Genomic DNA, 19,085 nt, shown 5'->3' on the forward strand with positions numbered 1-19,085 from the left:
TTTACGTAGAGTATCCAGGAAATGATGCGGAGCTTAGAACTGGCAGTCCTAAGGAATCAGGAAACGAGGTTTACTCACACTAGAGTCGACCAACGAACTGGCAAAGCGTGGCCGTGATGCCCGAGTTTTACCCTATTTTCGCTAATGAGAACCATGTGTTCTGTAATTAGTGGAACTGAGAATGATCGGAAATCAGACGAGGGGATTAATGCCCAATTAAGGAGGTAATAGCAAGATGGGGAATTGCCAGACGGGTCCATGATAGTACCGAACCCCCCCCCCCCCCATTCAGCGGGAGCCTCCAGGCGATCCTCCAGGCTTGTCCCGATGGTCCGGATGGAAGTCTTGGATGTGAGTGTAAACTGAAATTTACCAGAACAAATAACTACACCACAAACAAGTCTTTATTTAATCTTTCACCCGTTTATTTGTTCGAATTCAGCCGGCGAGAAAGGACTCGGAGCCGATCATCAGGAAGACTGAGTATCTCTCTCTCTCTCTCTCCCCGGCAGCTCGCAACGAGCTTTCTGTCTAACACTCAGAAACATGACAATTTATAGAACTGGCGGAACAAAAAACAGTCGGTTCCATGGATATTCCCACCAAATCAGTTACAGCAAAACTTAATTAATTAGATAAGAGTGTACACTAAATCACAGGCTTTACTTACAGACAAATTCTAGCTTTATCAGTAAAACTTCAACAGACAAAGGTGGGAACATAGATCAATGACGTCACATTGTGGGGCATGATGTCGGCAACCTCGGGCTAAGGGTAAAACCTTCAACCAGGTCAGTCCAGTTTCTGGTGTAAGTTTGGCCAGCTGATCATTCACGGTACTATTGGCTGGTTCCACTATGCCGGCTGCTTTCGGAAGGCAGGTGCAGTGGAACTGCTGTTTTATAGCAAGTTCTTTACAGACTTCCTCATTTATTTTGGCTACAAAATGTGGCCCATTGACCGAGTTTATCATTTCTGGAAGTCCACAGCGAGGAATTACTTATTTTAGAAATATTTTCACAACAGTCATAGTGGTATTATTAGTTGTAGGAACAGCGTCAATTCATCTGTTAAATCAATCTACTGTCACTAAGCAATACTGATAACAATGTACTCTAGGAAATTCTATAAAACCAAGCTGTAAACAAGAAAAAAGGCCTGCCAGACAAGGGGGTAGATCCGGAAACACAAGGCACTTGTTTTCCAACATTCATCCTTTTACAAATTAAACATGCTTTGGCTCGCTCTTCAAGACAAGTCAAGTCACTTTTATTGTCATTTCGACCATAACTGCTAGTACAGTGCATAGTTAAAATGAGCAACGTTTTTCAGGACCATGGTGTTACATCACACAGTACAAAAACTAGACTGAACTATGTAAAAAACAACACAGGGAAAGCTACACTAGACTACAGACCTACACAGGACTGCATAAAGAGCACAAAAACAGTGCAGGCATTACAATAAATAATAAACAGGACAATAGGCTTGGAGAAAGAAACTGCTACATCGTCAGGTCGTGAGAGCCCGAATGCTTCGGAGCCTTTTCCCAGACGGCAGGAGGGAGGAGAGATTGTATGAGGGGTCCTTCATAATGTTGTTTCCTTTGCGGATGCAGCGTGTAGTGTAAATATCGGTGATTGCGGGAAGAGAGAGCCGATGATCCTCTCAGCTGATCTCACTATCCGCTGCAGGGTCTTGCGATCCGAGATGGTGCAATTTCCGAACCAGGCAGTGATGCAGCTGCTCAGGATGCTCTCAATACAACCCCTGTAGAATGTGATGAGGATGGGGGTGGGAGACGGACTTTACTCAGCCTTCGCAGAAAGTAGAGACGTTGCCGGGCCTCTTTGCTATGGAGCCGGTGTTGAGGGATCCGGTGAGATTCTCCGTCAGGTGAACACCAAGAAATTTGGTGCTCTTTACGATCTCTACCGAGGAGCCGTCGATGTTCAGCGGAGAGTGGTCGCTCTGTGCCCTCCTGAAGTCAACAAGCATCTCTTTTGTTTTTGTTCACATTAAGAGACAGGTTGTTGGCTCTGCACCAGTCCGTTAGCTGCTGCACCTCCTCTCTGTAAGCTGACTCGTTGTTCTTGCTGATGAGACCCACCACGATGGTGTCATCGGCGAACTTGATGAAATGGTTCGAGCTGTGTGTTGCAGCACAGTCGTGGGTCAGCAGAGTGAACAGCAGTGGAATGAGCACGCAACCCTGGGGGACCCCCGTGCTCAGTGTGATGGTGTTGGAGATGCTGTTCCCGATCCGGACTGACTGAGGTCTCCCAGTCAGGAAGTCTAGGATCCAGTTGCAGAGGGAGGTGGTCAGGCCCAGTAGGCTCAGCTTTCCAATCAGTTTCTGAGGGATGATTGTGTTGAATGCTGAACTGATGTCTATGAACAGCATCTGAACGCATGTGTCTTTTCTGTCCAGGTGGGTTAGGGCCAGGTGGAGGGAGGTAGCAATGGCAGCATCTGTTGAGCGGTTGGGACGGCACGCAAACTGCAGGGGGTCCAGTGAGTGGGGCAGCAGGGTCTTGATATGCCTCATGACGAGCCTCTCGAAACACTTCATGATGATGGATGTGAGTGCAACGGGACGGTAGTCATTCAGGCAGGACACTGAAGACTTCTTCGGCACAGGGACGATGGTGGCGGCCTTGAAGCACGTTGGAACGGTGGCGCTGCTCAGGGAGATGTTGAAGATGTCAGTGAGAACATCTGCTAGCTGGTCTGCAGGTGATGTTGTCCTGTAATTGGTGATGTCCTGGATGCCCTTCCACATGCGCCTCGTATCGCCGCTGTCCTGGAAGTGGCTGTGGATTAGCTGGGCGTGTGCACGCTTTGCAGCTGCTTTCTGGAAATCAGGGCGCCGGCAAGATTGTAACAATGTATTAACCATTCAACCATTCCCTCCTTGCCCAGGCGTGTACAATTATGTACGTAATCTATCAAAATAGGTAAGAACACAGAGGGAACACAGGCCTGACCTGCAGAGGTCACCCATAAATTGGTCCGAGGTTCAAGGTGGCAAACCATGTGGGACCATAGTTCGCGCTCTCCTTCAGGGGCGTCCTCCTGAAACGTACGTATCTCCTCCATGTCTGGCATGCCCGTCCTTCGATTGTGTCTAATAGGAGCTTGCTGGGTTCCCGAGGGGTCTAAACGTGTGGGATTGAAGGCTGTCTGTCTAGCTGCTGCATCAGCCCTGGCATTACCAATAGATATCTCATCAGATTCCCCAGTATGGGCTGCACATTCCGTAATAGCCAGAACTCGAGGTAGCTGTAGAGTGCTGAGTAAGTTGTTTGCAAAGGTAGGTTAAAATGGGGTAGCCAAAACAAGTCAGGAATCCCTCAAAGCTCCGTAGTCCGTGCATAACGGGAGTCTGTGTAAAAATTCTCATTTAAAGCTGTTGCTAGGATACAGGCACAAGTCAGAGTGAACAGCCCAGCCTTCTGGGCGGAAACAGCTGTTTCGAAAGAGGCTGACGTCACTGTCCGTCATTATCACCTAGCCAGAACATCGTTTCCTCACTGGATTACCAGAGACCTTCCATCCTCACAAAATGTTGCCTCGGGCTTGAGGGGGTAATGCGGAAGGGGTGGGAGAGTCTGTCCTTCGTTCACGGTGATCCAAACAGGGGGGTGAATTTGGTGCGGCCGACTTCATGGACCGAAATTATCCGGAGATGTGGTACAACGTCTTGGGTTCGGTCAATATTAAGAGTGTCTTACAAGATGTCCCGTCTTCACCTCTGACTCCTTCCAGTATCGGAGTTGGCCCACGGCCAAGTCTTGCCAGTCTCCCTTGGTGCTAGAGGCTTGTTTCGTCAGGGTGTAGGCAAGAAACCCATGCTCTTTAGCTTGAACCCAGGACAAGCCCTAATGGTGGTATGGGGAAGCACCAATCCTGTCTGTCACCGAAGGAAACCTGGAACTTCGGCCAGTAATGTACTGCCCTCTTTTCCTTTAGCCTCTCCAGTCATCTTTTGAGTCTTCCAGGGTGCATACACAGGAATCACTGAGAGCTGTCCCTCCTCCGCTGCACATGGATTAGGCAGCATTCGGGTGGGCAATTGTCTCTGTGGAGCCATTAACTCTGGGGTTTCAGTGGATTCTTCCCTCCCTGTCTCGGAATAATCCTCTGTATTCCCTTTCTGAATCTGAGGATATAGACAGCCTCCCCTTCCCCGCTGCCGCTGTTTTACCCGAGCGGCCACCGTATCTGAGTACTGGGAGGATTGGGGTTCGGGAGCACTGGGTGCACTCGGCCCCTGGTAAGGTGCGGGGAGTACGGTGGGTGCCCACTCCTCATCACGGTCACCATCCTCAAACAGGATCGGTATCCCAGACATGGGTTCGGGATCCCTTGTTTCCCTGTCAGTTCGAACTTTAGACTGACGTTCCTGCCCTTCTCTCCTATCTAGGCCGGCCTTGGTTTGCTGACGTTGTTTTTCCTGCTCTCGCTTTCGACGCCCATTCACCCATTCACACTCCGCCTTTAGCGTCTCTCAACCTTCTGCAGTACGTACCTCTCTCCCTTTGTCACACGCATCACCCCTCCAACTTGCTCATCATGTACTGTTCCACTTTGCATCTGCCTTATCCTTCCATTGCCTTTTCAACAATTTCCACTTCTTCTTCGATATCAAATTTACTGCTTGTTCTCAAGAGGTGATATCGCAGGCTCCCGCTCAGTGGCCACATTTTTCCCCCAATCTTTTTATTCAGCGCTGCGGTCAACATTCACAAATCGTTTTCCTTGTCTGGAAAACTCTCACACGCTTTGTGTAGGGCTGCTCTCGGCTCACTCGTATCACTCGACTCCATGCCCTCTAAGTAATTTAACCGGCACAAAGCCTCCTGCTCAATTAACAATCAGATAAATTTACCCAACAGGCACCGCCTGCTGAATTGATAAATTTACCCAGCACGTCTGTCTCCTGCCCAGTTAGTGAAATTAACCCGGTACCGCCTCCTGCTCAATTAATAAAATTTGCCTATTTTCTACAAGTCTTCCGACAGATACTTTCCCGATCCTGTCAAGGTATGCAAGCAGCCCTCGGCGAGGAACCGTGCCTCCAAAGGAACTGACGGAGAGCGACAAAATGTGAAATACCCGTTGGGCGCCCGGTCGGTCTCCGCAGTCCCCGGAGTGGTCCGGCCGCTTACTCAGTCTGTCTGCTTCGCACTCTCTGTATTGGCATCCTGTTCGTGACGCCCAATGTTAAAGTCGAATCTGAATAAAACTCGGGAGACCAGTTTCCTCTAGGCACCACAGTTTATTGGATTCTCTTGCAAGAGTTTGAGACCCAGTTATCAAAGGGAAGGCATGTCAGTGCTGCCAACCATCTGACAAGTGGACTCTCTCAGTCAGGTTACAGCAGTATATTTATACATAGTAAGTCCCATACATCACTGTTGCAAGCTGCTATTAGAACCAAGTCTGTTAGTGCAAAACTTAAGGTCTTAGATAACAGAGTGCACTAACTCAAGGCTTGAATATAGATGGATATACAGTCCAGTCCTTATCAGCTATTCCCTTTGCAAGGTCCTGACTTCATTCCAGACAGATGGTCATTGCTGTCCTTATCGATGAGTGCTTACTCAAACACGGGTACAATATACATTATCAAATTCTCAATGTCCCTCTGACAATTAAATGGAAACCAGTATAAGCCGTTTACTTTCTTAACTGCTGAAGACAGAGTTTACTTTTGTTCAAAAATTCCTGTTCAGTCCCAATTATTCTTTTAGCTAGAGGTTACTTGGGTTCAAAATGATTTTTTATATATCCGCATTTCCTCAGAATGATTTCTCCCCAGTGTGAACAAGCTGATGTTCTTTCAGCTGAGCTGAATCAGTGAATCCCTTCCCACATTCTGGGCAGATGAATGGCTTCTCCCCAGTGTGAATTCGCTGGTGTCTCAAGAGCTGAGAAGAATGACTGAATCCTTTCCCACATTCAGAGCAGATGAATGGCCTCTCCCCAGTGTGGACTCGCTGATGTAACTTCAGTTGAGATGACTGAGCGAATCCCTTCCCACATTCAGAGCATGTGAATGGTTTCTCCTCACTGTGATCTAACTGGTGCGATAATAGACTAAAACGCCGAGTGAATCCTTTCCCACAGTCTGAGCAGGTGAACGGCCTCTCCACAGTGTGAACAAACTGATGTTCTTTCAGATGAACTGAATCAGTGAATCCCTTCCCACATTCTGAGCAGATGAATGGTTTCTCCCCAGTGTGAATTTGCTGGTGTCTCAAGAGTTGAGATGAACGAATGAATCCTTTCCCACATTCTGAGCAAGTGAATGGCTTCTCCCCGGTGTGGACTCTCTGATGTAACTTCAGTTGAGCTGACTGAGCAAATCCCTTCCCACATTCAGAGCATATGAACGGCTTCTCCCCGGTGTGGACTCTCTGATGTAACTTCAGTTGAGCTGACTGGGTGAATCCTTTCCCACATTCAGAGCATGTGAACGGCTTCTCTCCAGTGTGGATTCGCTGATGTACCTTCAGTTGAGCTGACTGGGCGAATCGTTTCCCACATTCAGAGCATGTGAACGGCTTCTCCCCAGTGTGAACTCGCTGGTGGCTGTGTAGGTTGGACGAGTGAGTGAATCCCTTCCCACATTCTGAGCAGATGAATGGTTTCTCCCCAGTGTGAATTTGCTGGTGTCTCAGGAGTTGAGATGAACGAATGAATCCTTTCCCACATTCTGAGCAAGTGAATGGTTTCTCCCCAGTGTGAATTTGCTGGTGTCTCAGGAGTTGAGATGAACGAATGAATCCTTTCCCACATTCTGAGCAAGTGAACGGCTTCTCCCCGGTGTGGACTCTCTGATGTAACTTCAGTTGAGCTGACTGGGTGAATCCTTTCCCACATTCAGAGCATGTGAACGGCTTCTCTCCAGTGTGGATTCGCTGATGCTCCTTCAGTTGAGCTGACTGGGCGAATCGTTTCCCACATTCAGAGCATGTGAACGGCTTCTCCCCAGTGTGAATTCGCTGGTGGCTGTGTAGGTTGGACGAGTGAGTGAATCCCTTCCCACAGTCAGAGCAGGTGAACGGCCTCTCCCCAGTGTGAACTCGCTGATGTACCTTCAGTTCAGATGACCGAACAAATCCTTTCCCACATTCAGAGCAGGTGAACGGCTTCTCCCCAGTATGAACTCGCTGATGGGACTTCAGTTCAGATGACCGAACAAATCCCTTCCCACACTCAGAGCAGGTGAACGGCCTCTCCCCAGTGTGAACTCGCTGATGTACCTTCAGTTCAGATGACCGAACAAATCCTTTCCCACATTCAGAGCAGGTGAATGGCTTCTCCCCAGTATGAACTCGCTGATGTGACTTCAATTGAGATGACCGAGCAAATCCTTTCCCACATTCAGAGCAAGTGAACGGCTTCTCCCCAGTGTGGACTCGCTGGTGTCTGTGTAGGTTGGACAAGTGAGTGAATCCCTTCCCACACTCAGAGCAGGTGCACGGCCTCTCACTAGTGTGAACTCGCTGATGTAACTTCAGTTCAAATGACCGAACGAATCCTTTCCCACATTCAGAGCAGGTGAACGGCTTCTCCCCAGTATGAACTCGCTGATGAGACTTCAGTTCAGATGACTGAGCAAATACCTTCCCACATTCAGAGCAAGTGAACGGCTTCTCCCCAGTGTGAATTCGCCGGTGTCTGTGCAGGTTGGACGAGTGAGCAAATCCCTTCCCACAGTCTGAGCAGGTGAACGGCCTCCCCCCAGTGTGAACTCGCTGATGTACCTTCAGTACAGATGACCGAGCGAATCCTTTCACACATTCAGAGCAACTGAACAGCTTCTCCCCAGTGTGGACTCGCTGATGTGACTTCAGTTGAGATGACTGGGTGAATCCCTTCTCACAGTCTGAGCTTGTGAATGGCATCTCCCTAGTGTGAACTAACTGATGTTGCAGCAGGTGATTTGACTGAGTGAATGCCTTCCCACAGTCTGAGCAGGTGAATGGCCTCTCCCCAGTGTGAACTCGCTGGTGTCTATGTAGGTTGGATGAGTGAGTGAATCCCTTCCCACAGTCTGAGCAGGTGAATGGCCTCTCCCCAGTGTGAACTCGCTGGTGTCTATGTAGATTGGACGAGTGAGTGAATCTCTTCCCACAGTCTGAGCAGGTGAATGGCCTCTCCCCAGTGTGAACTCGCTGGTGTCTATGTAGTGTGGACGAGTGAGTGAATCTCTTCCCACAGTCTGAGCAGGTGAACGGCCTCTTCTCAGTGTGAACTCGCTGCTGTTCATTCAGTTGAGATGATTGAGTGAACCCGTTCCCCTATTCGGAGCAGGTGAATGGCTTCTCCCTGGTGTGAACTCATTGGTGTCACTGTGGTCTGTTTGAGCGTGTGAATGTCTTCCCACCATCCAAGCAGGTCAATGTCCTCTCACTGGTGAACTTTAGGATATATCTTCAGCATCGACAATGGAACGAATTGCTTCCCACTTGCAGAATAGGTGGAGCATCTCACTCTGGTGTGAACTTGCTGATGTATCTTCAGGCTGGATGACTGAGTAGTTCCCCTCCCTCACACAGAGCAGGTGAATGGCCTCTCCCCACGGTGAACTCACTGGTGTGTCTGTGGGTAGGCTGTGAGTGAATCCCTTCCCACACTGAGAGAAGGAGAATGATATCTCCCCACGGTGAACTCACTGGCGTGTTTGCGGGGAGGCTGTGAGTGAATCCCTTACCACACTGAGAGAAGGAGAATGATACCTGACTACGATCAATTCTCTGGCAATTCAGAAAGTCAGAAGTTTTGAATCCCTTGTAGTTTTGAAGTTTTGAATGCAGTTGAAGAACTGATATCCAGTGAACAAATGCTGGTGTGTTCACAGCACCCCGGTTCCAGTGGATTTCACTGAGTTACAACAGAAAACTTGATTTCAGAGACAAAACACATTACCAGATGGTATGAGATGGTACCAGATGGTATGAGATAATGCTTCATCTCCATGGATTGACAACAGATGTGTTGGTGATGCAAAGAAAATATTTGGTCACTCCTTAAATATCCAGAGTCAGCAAAACTGATGTGTTGTTGTGTTTGAGATTCCCATGCACAAGTGTGCTGTCATTTCAAACCTGTAAAAATATTTGCAAAATACATCAATGGGTGAAGGACAGTATTTCAGGAGAGATTATAGTCTGTGGTGAGAACATAAGAACATAAGAAATAGGAGCCTGCTCTGCCATTTAATGAGAACATGGCTGATCTGGCGATGGACATCTCCACCTACCTGCCTTTTCCCCATAACCCTTAATTCCCCTACTATGCCAAAATCTATCCAACCTGGTCTTAAATATATTCACTGAGGTAGTCTCCACTCCTTCATTGAGCAGAGAAATCCACAGATTCACCACCCTCTGGGAAAAACAGTTCCTCCTCATCTCCATCCCAATTTCGCCCAAATCTTGAGGCGACATCCTCTAGTTCTAGCCTCATCCACCAGTGGAAACAACTTTCCTACCTCTATCTTATCTATTCCTTTCATAATTTTACACGCTTCGATATGTTCTCCTTTGAATGAGAGCTCTGGCATCACAATTTTACCAATTTCAACTCAAGTTGGGGGTACTCATCTTGAGATATACCCCAGGCTACCGTGGGAAGTGAGGGAGGAAAATGCTGGACGTCTGGTGATGATCTTTGCACCATCAGTAGGGAGGGGAAAGGTACCAGAGGATGAGGAGACAATGTTCCCTTTTCAGGTATGTCAGATAAGCCAGGAAATTACAGACCAGTGGTTCTTACTTCAGAGGAGGGCACGCTGTTGGAGAAGCTCCTGAGAGGCAGCATTTCTGAGCATTTGGAGAAGCATAATCTGATGTGGGATAGTCAGCGTGGCTCTGTCTAGGGCAGATCGTGCCATATGAACCTGATTGATTTCTTTGAGGATGTAACAAAACACACCGATGAAGGTAGAGCATTGGATGTAGTATGCATGGCTTTCAGTGAGACTTTTGATAAGATTCCTCATGCAAGGCTCATTCAGAAAGTAATGAGGCAAGGATCCAAGTACACCTTGCTTTGTGGATCCAGAATTGGCTTGCCCACAGAAGCCAAAAGGTGGCTGTAGATGGTTCGTATTCTGCATGGAGGACGGTGACCAGTGGTGTTCCACAGGGATGTGTTCTGAGACTCCTTCTCTTTGTGATCTTTATAAATGATCTTGATGAGGAAGTAGAAGGGTGAGTCAGTAAGTTTGCTGATGACACAAAAGCTGAGGGTGTTGTGAGCAGTCTGGACAGTTCTCCAGAGGTTACAGCAGGACATCGATAGGATGCAGAACTGGCAGATGGAGTTCAACCCAGATAAGTGTGCTGTGGTTTATTTCAGTACATCAGATTTGAAGACAGAATGTAATATTATGTTAGGACTCTTGGCAGTGTGGAGGATCAGCTAGATCTTGGGGTCCATGTCAATTTTACACTTAAAGCTGCAGCACTGATTGACATTGTTGTTAAGAAGGCCTTCATCAACCATGGAACTGAGTCCAAGAGTGGTGAGGTAATGTTGCAGCTATATAAGACCTGATTTATACCCCACTTAGAGCATTCTATTACCTCATTACAGGAAGGATGTGGATACTATAGAAAGAGTGCAGAGGAGATTTACAAGGATGTTGCATGGATTGGAGAACATGCCTTATGAGAATAGGTTGAGTGAACTTTAGAGTGACGGAGGATGAGAGGTGACCTGATAGATGTGTATAAGATGATGAGAGGCATTGATCGTGTGGACAGCCAGAGGCTTTTTCCTGGGGCTGAATTGGCAAACACAAGGGGCATTGTTTTAAGGTGCCTGGAAGTAGGGTCGATGGGGATGTCAGAGGTAGGTTTCTGACACAGAGAGCAGCAGGTGTATGGAATACACAGCCAGCGATGACAGTACAGGCAGATACCATACAGTCTTTTGAGAGACTCAAATAATTTCATGGAGCTTAGAATACACCGAGTGCAATGCAGTTGGGAAATACGAGGCAGTTTCTAGAATAGGTTACATGGACGTCACAACACTGTGGGCCGAAGGGCCTGTACTATATTGTAGATTTCTATTTTTCCATATGCACTCATCTTCTAACAAGGCACGGATCAGACATTCTGACTGACCATCAAATTATCTGACTATATCCCTGTCTTTATGAGAATGGGCTGTTTCTGACTTCAATCAACCTGTGACTTGGCTCAATCTGTCTCTGTCCTTTGGTATTATTTCAAGTTCTGGTCATGTTCCACAATACTACAAAGATCACTTGTTACTGCATGTACGATCCTGGAGATTTACCAATTACTTGGATCGCCCCCCATCTGCTGATTGACAGTGATGAACCCATGGATGGCAAGGCCAATGGAGGGCAGTGGTTATTCTCATTGGAGTGCGGCACCTTTTTGATGTGAAAGCCAGAAGTCACTTGTCATCGAGGCAAAGCTGTTTCATATCGTTATTAACCCGGAGAGAACTAAATCTGATGGAAGGTTTTATTTCCATACAGCACTAATTGACATTTTCACTGACTGGAGGGTAAACTCTTCAACCGAGCTTAACTGGGAATTATATTTTCATTCTGATTCATAATGCTCGGATTTACATAGTGGAGCTCGGCAATGTTTGGGAGATACATCCGCTCTCACTTCCTTCGACTGTACGGAACAACACCGGTACTACCACCCATGGCTGCCTCCTTACCCAGAAACCCTCACGAAGAGAAACCTCCCGGTATTGTTGGGCTGGTCGTGGGCTGGGCTGAGAGTTTGAAAGGTGGTGGTGCATGTGTGAATGTGGTTTGGAACTTGTTGAGGGAAAGAGAGTGGGGAAGGAGCAGGAATTGCTGGGAGGGGGTTGCCTGGGTCTGGTAATGGCAGACAAGGTGAGAGGAGGGGCTGAGGGAAAGAGTGGAGAAGGAGCGGGACAGGGATTTGGGATCAGAGGTAGGCAGCTGGGGAGAAATGGATTATTGTGAAGGGAGAAATAAAGGGAATAAGGAGATAGTGAGGGGATGGATGAATGAAAACCGAGACAAAGGGAATAAAAGAATAAGAAATGACAGTGGAGAGAGTTCTGAAAGTGAGGAAGATGAAGAAGTTCAGAGAGGAGGTGTTGTCATAATTAGGTTTAATGAGAAGGCGCAAGGACACATGAAGAAAATTAACCCGTTTGTGCTAACAACAACTCTGGCAAATAAGATAGGGGAAATAGTATTTGCAAAAGTTCTTAATGATGGCAATCTATTAGTAAGATGTGCGAATGAGGAACAACTTGAGAAAGCACTCAAGCTAAAAAGAGATAGGAAAATGCAAGGTGGAATATACAGGGAGGGTGGGAGAATGAAATGGCGGTTGTAAAAGAGTGATCACGGGGTACCAATGAGTATAAACATGGAGGAGTTGAAGAGGAATATCAAAGGGGGGAAAGTAATTAATGTTCTAAGACTGAAAACAACAAAGGAGGGAATGAGAAAGGAAAGTGAAACAGTATTGATTGAATTTGAAGAAGAAAGAGTGCCAAGGAAAGTTTTCCTGGGTTTCATGAGTTACCAAGTAAGGGTGTATGTGCCAAAGCCATTGAGGTGCTATAATTGTCAAAGGTTTGGACACTTAGCTAAAAACTGTAAAAGGCAGAGGAGATGTGCTAGATGTGGGGATGATCATGAATATGGAAAGTGCGGAACAAGAGTGCAACCAAAATGCTGTAATTGTGGAGGAGCTCATAATGTGGCGTATAGTGGGTGTGAGGTTATGAGACGGGAGAATAAAATTCAAGAAATAAGAGTGAAAAGAAAGATCCGTTATGCAGAAGCTGTAAGAATGTCAAGAGAACAGAAAAATGCTCCTAATGATCAGAGAGCAATTCGGATGCAAGAGATGCAGCGAAGAGTAAATGACAGGATTTATGTGGAAAAAAAAGCTGTAGTAACATTCATTGCAGGAGTCATTATTAGTACGGCAGGTAAAGTCAAAAAGTGACAAAATTCAGCTGGTGGTCAAAGCAGCAGTAAACCATTTAGGGTTAGCAGGACTGACATGGGAAGAAGTGAGGGAGAACCTCACTAATCAGTCAAGCCAGGAAGTGTCATAGGTTTGTTAGTACTCATTATGGTGATTCTTTTGCAATGGAATGCAAGGAGTTTACTGGCCAATGGCCAGGAATTGAAGGAATTTATTAAGGAAATGGTTGTAAAACCGGATGTAGTGTGTATTCAGGAAACTTGATTGAAACCAGTTTTAGACTTTGTGGTACATGGGTATACAATGATAAGGAAAGATAGAAATCTAGGGGGAGGAGGAGGTTGTGCTATGTTAATCAAGCAAAGTACACCGTATAGAGTACTGGAAAAAGGAGTCGATCAGGAATACATAGTGGTGGAAATATGGGAGAGAGGGAAGGGAGTGGTTATAATTAACTACTACAATCCATGTAAAAGGTTGGATTTGGACAGCCTACTAAGGATACAAGGACAAAATAGACACAAAGTAGTGTGGTGTTCAGATTTCAAAGCTCACAGCACAATATGGGGGCATCCGATTACAGATTCAAATGGAACGGTAATTGAAGATTTGATGGAAGAAAGGGATTTGGTATGTATGAGTGATGGTAGAGGAACAAGGATAAACATAACAACAGGAACTGAGTCGGTATTAGATATTACGTTAGTGTCTAATGTCTTGGCTGGCATCAGTAACTGGGGAGTTTGGACTGCTTCAACAGTAGGCAGTGATCACTACCCAGTTTTATGTTCAGTGGGTGAAAGAGTTGAAATAAGACCAGGTGCGGGAGTCCCAAAGTGGGTGTTTGGAAAAGCAGATTGGGGTAAGTTCCAGAAGTTAAGTGATGAAGCATTGACAAAGATTGACATTTCTGAAGATTCAGATGAATTAAACAGTCAGGTGACTTCAGCAATTATTATGGCAGCAGAAGGATCTATACCCAGGAGTAAAAATAGGATGAATAGAAAAATAGTGCCATGGTGGTCAGAGGAATGTTGTCAGGCTGTAAAAACCAGAAATAGAGCAATCAGGCTAGTTAAAAGAACCCATAATATGCAGCATTTGATTCAATATGAGAAGGCACAGGCAGTGGTGAGAAGAACTATACGTCAAGCTAAAAGGGCAAGTTGGAGGAGTTTTTGCAACAAAATAGGAAGAACAACGCCTGTGGGAGAGGTATGGGGAATGATTAAGAGGATGCGGGGAGATAGAAAGGATTGGGAGTATCCAATAATGATGTCTGAGGAGGAAACAGCAGTTTCCAGCAGGGAAAAGGCTGAGATCATGGCCAAGTCATTTGTAAAGATATATAGTTCAGAAAATTTGTCTGAAGAAGGGAGAAGGAGAAGGGAAAGAACAATGAGTCAATACCCAGGTGTGTTAAACAGGAGGGAAGAAACATATGATATAATTGATGATCCATTTACTTTGGCAGAAATGGTGAGAGCAATAAAGAGATCGAGACCAGGGAAAGATCTAATATGCTACTTTATGCTAAAAAATCCAGGAGAAGGAGCGCTCTTGAAGTTACTGCATTTTTACAACAGTGTGAGAGGAGGGAAGATTGCCAAGTGCATGGAAAGAAGCAGTAGTAATTCCAATAAGGAAACCTGGAAAGGATCCGTCAAAACCCACTAGCTATAGGCCAATAGCACTAACATCAAATATATGTAAGGTAATGGAAAGGATGATAACTGAAAGGTTATCATATGATCTTGAGAAGAGAGGAATGCTGGCAAGTTATCAGAGTGGTTTTAGGAAGGGAAGGAATTCCATGGACTCAGTGATAAGGTTAGAGACTGAAATAAGAAAGGCCCAGGCAAATATAGAAGCAGTAGCCTATGAAAATTGAAAAAGCCTATGATATGATGTGGAAGGAAGGATTATTAATTAAACTGCACAAGATGGGGGTTGGGGGGAGAGTTTTTAATTGGATTAAAGATTTTTTGTTTGGTAGACAAATTCAAGTTCGGATTGGATCAGAATTATCAAAACAGTACATAGTGGGATATGGCACACCTCAGGGTAGTGTGATTAGCCCCTTACTTTTCATCATTATGATCAATGATGTCTTCATAAAGGTACCAGTGGATATAGGTAGGTCACTGTTTGCGGATGATGGGGCCTTGTGGAAAAGAGGCAGGAACACGGAGCATATAATCAGGAAACTACAAGGAGCAATTGATGAAGTGGTAGAGTGGGGTTATGATTGGGGATGTAGATTTTCAGTGGAAAAAACTCAAACTGTATTTTCCACTAGGAAAAGAATTGAAGTAGGGAAGAAGTTAAGGATGTATGGGATTGATTTAGAAAGGGTTGGATCATTTAAATTTCTGGGAGTTATATTTGATTCACAATTAACATGGGCAGACCATATCAGGAAAGTTGAGGAGAAATGTAAAAAAGTAATAAACGTGATGAGATATTTGACTGGTAGGTAATGGGAGCAAGTTGTTCAGCATTAAAGAGAATGTATGTGGCTTTAGTAAGATCTGTGTTGGATTATGGAAGTGTAGCATATGGATCAGCAGCTAGGTCTCTTATAAGGAAACTGGATGTGATTCAGGCTCAGGTTTTGAGAGTGTGCAGTGGGGCTTTTAAAACATCACCAGTATCAGCCCTGCAGGTAGAAATGGGTACAATGCCTTTGGAATTAAGAAGGATGCAATTGATGACAAACTACTGGGTTAATTTGCAGGGACACAATGATTCCCACCCTGCTAAAGGAGTGTTGCAGGAGTCCTGGGAAAATGGGAGGTTTCAGAGGGAAAACTTTAGTCGGGTAGGGAATGATATTGCTAGATCATGTGGAGTGTTTGATCTAAGGATAAGTCCTTCAGTAGTTTATCTGGTTGTAGCTCCATGGAAGCTGGTATGGCCTGACGTAGCCTGGCATTTGATAGAGGTAAAAAGGAAAGGAAAGTATAAAACTGATTTGGTAAGTGCATTTAACTGTTATGTGATGGAAATGTATAGTGATTATACTCAGGTCTATACAGATGGTGCTAAGGAACCTGAGACAGGAGTGACAAGGTTTAGGGTGGCAATACCAGCAAAAGCAATTGCAATCAGCAGAAGAACATCTGATAAGTTAGCGGTGTGTACAGTGGAGATGATGGCAGTGTTGGTTGTGTTGCGTTGGGTGGAGAAAACTAAACTAGTCAAAGTGTTGATATGCTCAGATTCATCTTCAGTACTAGCAAGTTTAAGGTCTTCTCACTCAAACAGCCGGCAAGATGTACTTCATGAAGTCCTTCAGTCAGTCACAAGAGTTGCAAATCAGGGAGGTCAGGTTAAATTTCTATGGGTTCCACCTCATGTAGGGGTGAAGGGCAATGAAAGGGTGGATGAGTTGGCAAAGAGGGCAGTAAAGAAAGAAAATATAGAAATGCACATTAGTATTAGTAAAGCAGATGTTAAGTGTGTAATCTGGGGGAACAAATAACCAAATGTGGCAAGAAAGATGGGACAGGGAGGGGAAAGGAAGGCATTTATATCAAATACAAAAAAGTGTTGCAGGTACTAGGGTAGGAAGTAGATACAGAATAGAGGAAATTGTGTGGACTAGGTTAAGGCTGGGGCACTGTGCACTAAACCAAACACTGAAATTGATAGGGAAACACCAGACAGGACCGTGTGAGGAATGTCAGGAAGAGGAGTCAATAGAGCATGTAGTTCTGAGTTGCAGGAAGTATGGGATACAGAGAGAGGTGATGAGAATTAATCTAAGGGAATTGGGGGTGCAGGAATTCACATTAAAAGAGTTGCTGGGCATGGGTGAGAGAACACAGGTCAGGGTATTTTTAGCTTTCTTAAGGGGTACAGGGTTTTTTTATAGGATATGATGGATAAACAGAAATAGGGTACTAGGATGGGGAGGATAAAGTGCAGGTTAGGTTATGTGTATGTGTCCGATTGGATGAAGGGATTTAGAATGTGAGTCCATCGCATACTCCGGAGCAGAAGGTGACGATAATGCACCATTAAGCTGGGTGCCAACCGCTGTAAAACAAGAGAGGGAGGGGGAGAGAGGGGGGGAGGGGAAGAGGGAGAGGGAGGGGAGGGGGAGGGGGAGGGGGAGAGGGAGGGGGAGAGGGAGAGGGAGAGAGAGACCTCCCTGGTCGCATCGAAAGGCCCGAGAATGCGCATGCGCCGGTACGCAGGATCTGGGGCCGGGTACGGATCATGGGGCTGAGAGAGAGGGAAGAGGACCAGGACCGCCGTGGGGTGCAGCACCAGTGTTGCTGGAAATCACAGTAATTGTCCTTCGGTCGCGTTTCAGACGCCGGTGAATTAGAACCCGCCCGGAACCCGCTCTTACCTTTGTCCGCTCGTTTTCGGCCTCCGGGCTACTCAGCGCATGCGCGATACTCGGGATTGGTGCCCCGACCACGCATGCGCAATGATTTATCAGGCGAGAATGTGCAGATACGGAAACCCAAAGCAACACAGACAAGATGCTGGAGGAACTCAGGGGGGCAGGCGGCGACTATGGAGAGGAGTGAACAGTCGGCGTTTCAGACCGAGACACTTCTTCAGGACTGGAAAGGAAGGGAGGGAGTCAGATTGTGGGGCGACATGAGGTGATAGGTGAAAACGGGAAAGGGGGAGGCGTAAAGTCAAGAGCGGTGAAGTCGCTGAAAGAGATATAGGGCTGGAGAATAATAATAATAATAATAATAATAATAATAATAATAATAATAATAATAATACTTTATTGATCCCAAGTTCAATTCTTTCGTTACAGCAGCAATATTTAAAATCGCACTTAGCAGTGTGAAGACTTTACTAAAAATAGAGAATAATAACATACACAGTATTACTGTACCAATGTGCAATAATAATGTATGAAACAATATTGCAGAGACTATTGAACTATGATCTGTCGCAGAAAGATGTATTGAATTGACTTTATTTTTTACATCCTTCCCATACATGTGGAGTAAAACTGTTTACGTTATGCCTCCGTCTAAATGTGCAATGTGCAATCGTAGTATTTCATAGTAATTTATAATAAACAGAACAGTCAAGGTAACATAGAAATGCACTCAAATCAGCGGGAGTGAAGCAGTCTGATTCCTGGTGGAAGAAGCTGTCCCGGAGCCTGTTGGTCCTGGCTTTTCTGCTGCGGTAGCGTTGCCCCGATGGTAGCAGCTGGAATAGATCATGATTACCGTGACTCGGGTGCCCCATGATCCTGCGGACCCTTTTTACACACCTGTCTCTAAAAATTTCCTGAATCATGGGAAGTTCACAACTACAGATGCACAGGGCTGTCCGCACCACTCTCTGCAGAATCCTTCGATTAAAGTAGGTAAAGATCCCATACCAGGCAGTGATGCAGCCAGTCAGGATGCTCTCAGTTGTGGCCCTGTAGAAAGTCCTTAGGATCTGGGGGGCCCATACCAAACTTCCTCAACGGTCTGAGGTGAAAGAGGCGCTGTGTACAGACCACGTGAGGTCCTCAGTGATGAGGATCCCGAGGAACATAAAGCTGTTTACCCTCTCAACCCCAGATCCATTGTTGTCAATAGGGGTTAGCCCGTCTCCATTCCTCCTGTAATCCACAACCAGCTCCCTTGATTTTCCGACATTGAAGGAGAGGTTGTTTTCTCGACACCATTGTGTCAGAGAGATGACTTCTTCCTTGCAGGCCACCTCATTATTGTTTGAGATTAGGCCAATCAATGTGGTGCTGTCGGCAAATTTAATGAAGAGATTGGAGCTGTGGGTGGCCGGTTAGCAGATGGACTGTTGTATGTGGTTATTACATCTGATAGGAAAGAGCTTCTGTAACGATCCTTGTGACAGCGGTGCTGAGTGAGTCTGTTCGAAAGGGTGCTCCGCTGCCTATGCAGTCGGTCATGGAGAGGATGTGCCCGATTGTCCGTAATGGGTGTCCATTTGTTCAGTGACACCACTCCTCTCCACCACTCACTCGAAAGAGCCCCGGTTGTGGCCAAGGACGGTTCCAACCTTTCTGATGAGTTTACTTTGCATCGATGCTGCTCCCCCAACGTAAAGCCGCAATCCTGCCTCACACATTCATGCGTCTCGGCTTAC

General features: G+C 46.1%; 1 protein-coding gene across 1 annotated transcript in view; it reads right to left on the bottom strand.

The window, feature by feature from the left end:
* Positions 1-5,261: 5,261 nt before the first annotated feature.
* The window catches only part of LOC140720215 (uncharacterized), a 62,048-nt gene continuing 48,224 nt past the window's right edge, over positions 5,262-19,085 (bottom strand). Inside the window, exons 4-5 of the mRNA XM_073035102.1 lie at positions 7,831-8,312; positions 5,262-7,746 (exon numbers count right to left, since the gene is read on the bottom strand). Of these exons, the coding sequence (XP_072891203.1) occupies positions 5,805-7,746; positions 7,831-8,312 (2,424 nt within the window). The 3' untranslated portion in view covers positions 5,262-5,804. The remainder of the gene's footprint in view (positions 7,747-7,830; positions 8,313-19,085) is intronic.

Source organism: Hemitrygon akajei, unplaced genomic scaffold, assembly GCF_048418815.1.
Source record: "Hemitrygon akajei unplaced genomic scaffold, sHemAka1.3 Scf000038, whole genome shotgun sequence".
Lineage (NCBI taxonomy): Eukaryota > Metazoa > Chordata > Chondrichthyes > Myliobatiformes > Dasyatidae > Hemitrygon > Hemitrygon akajei.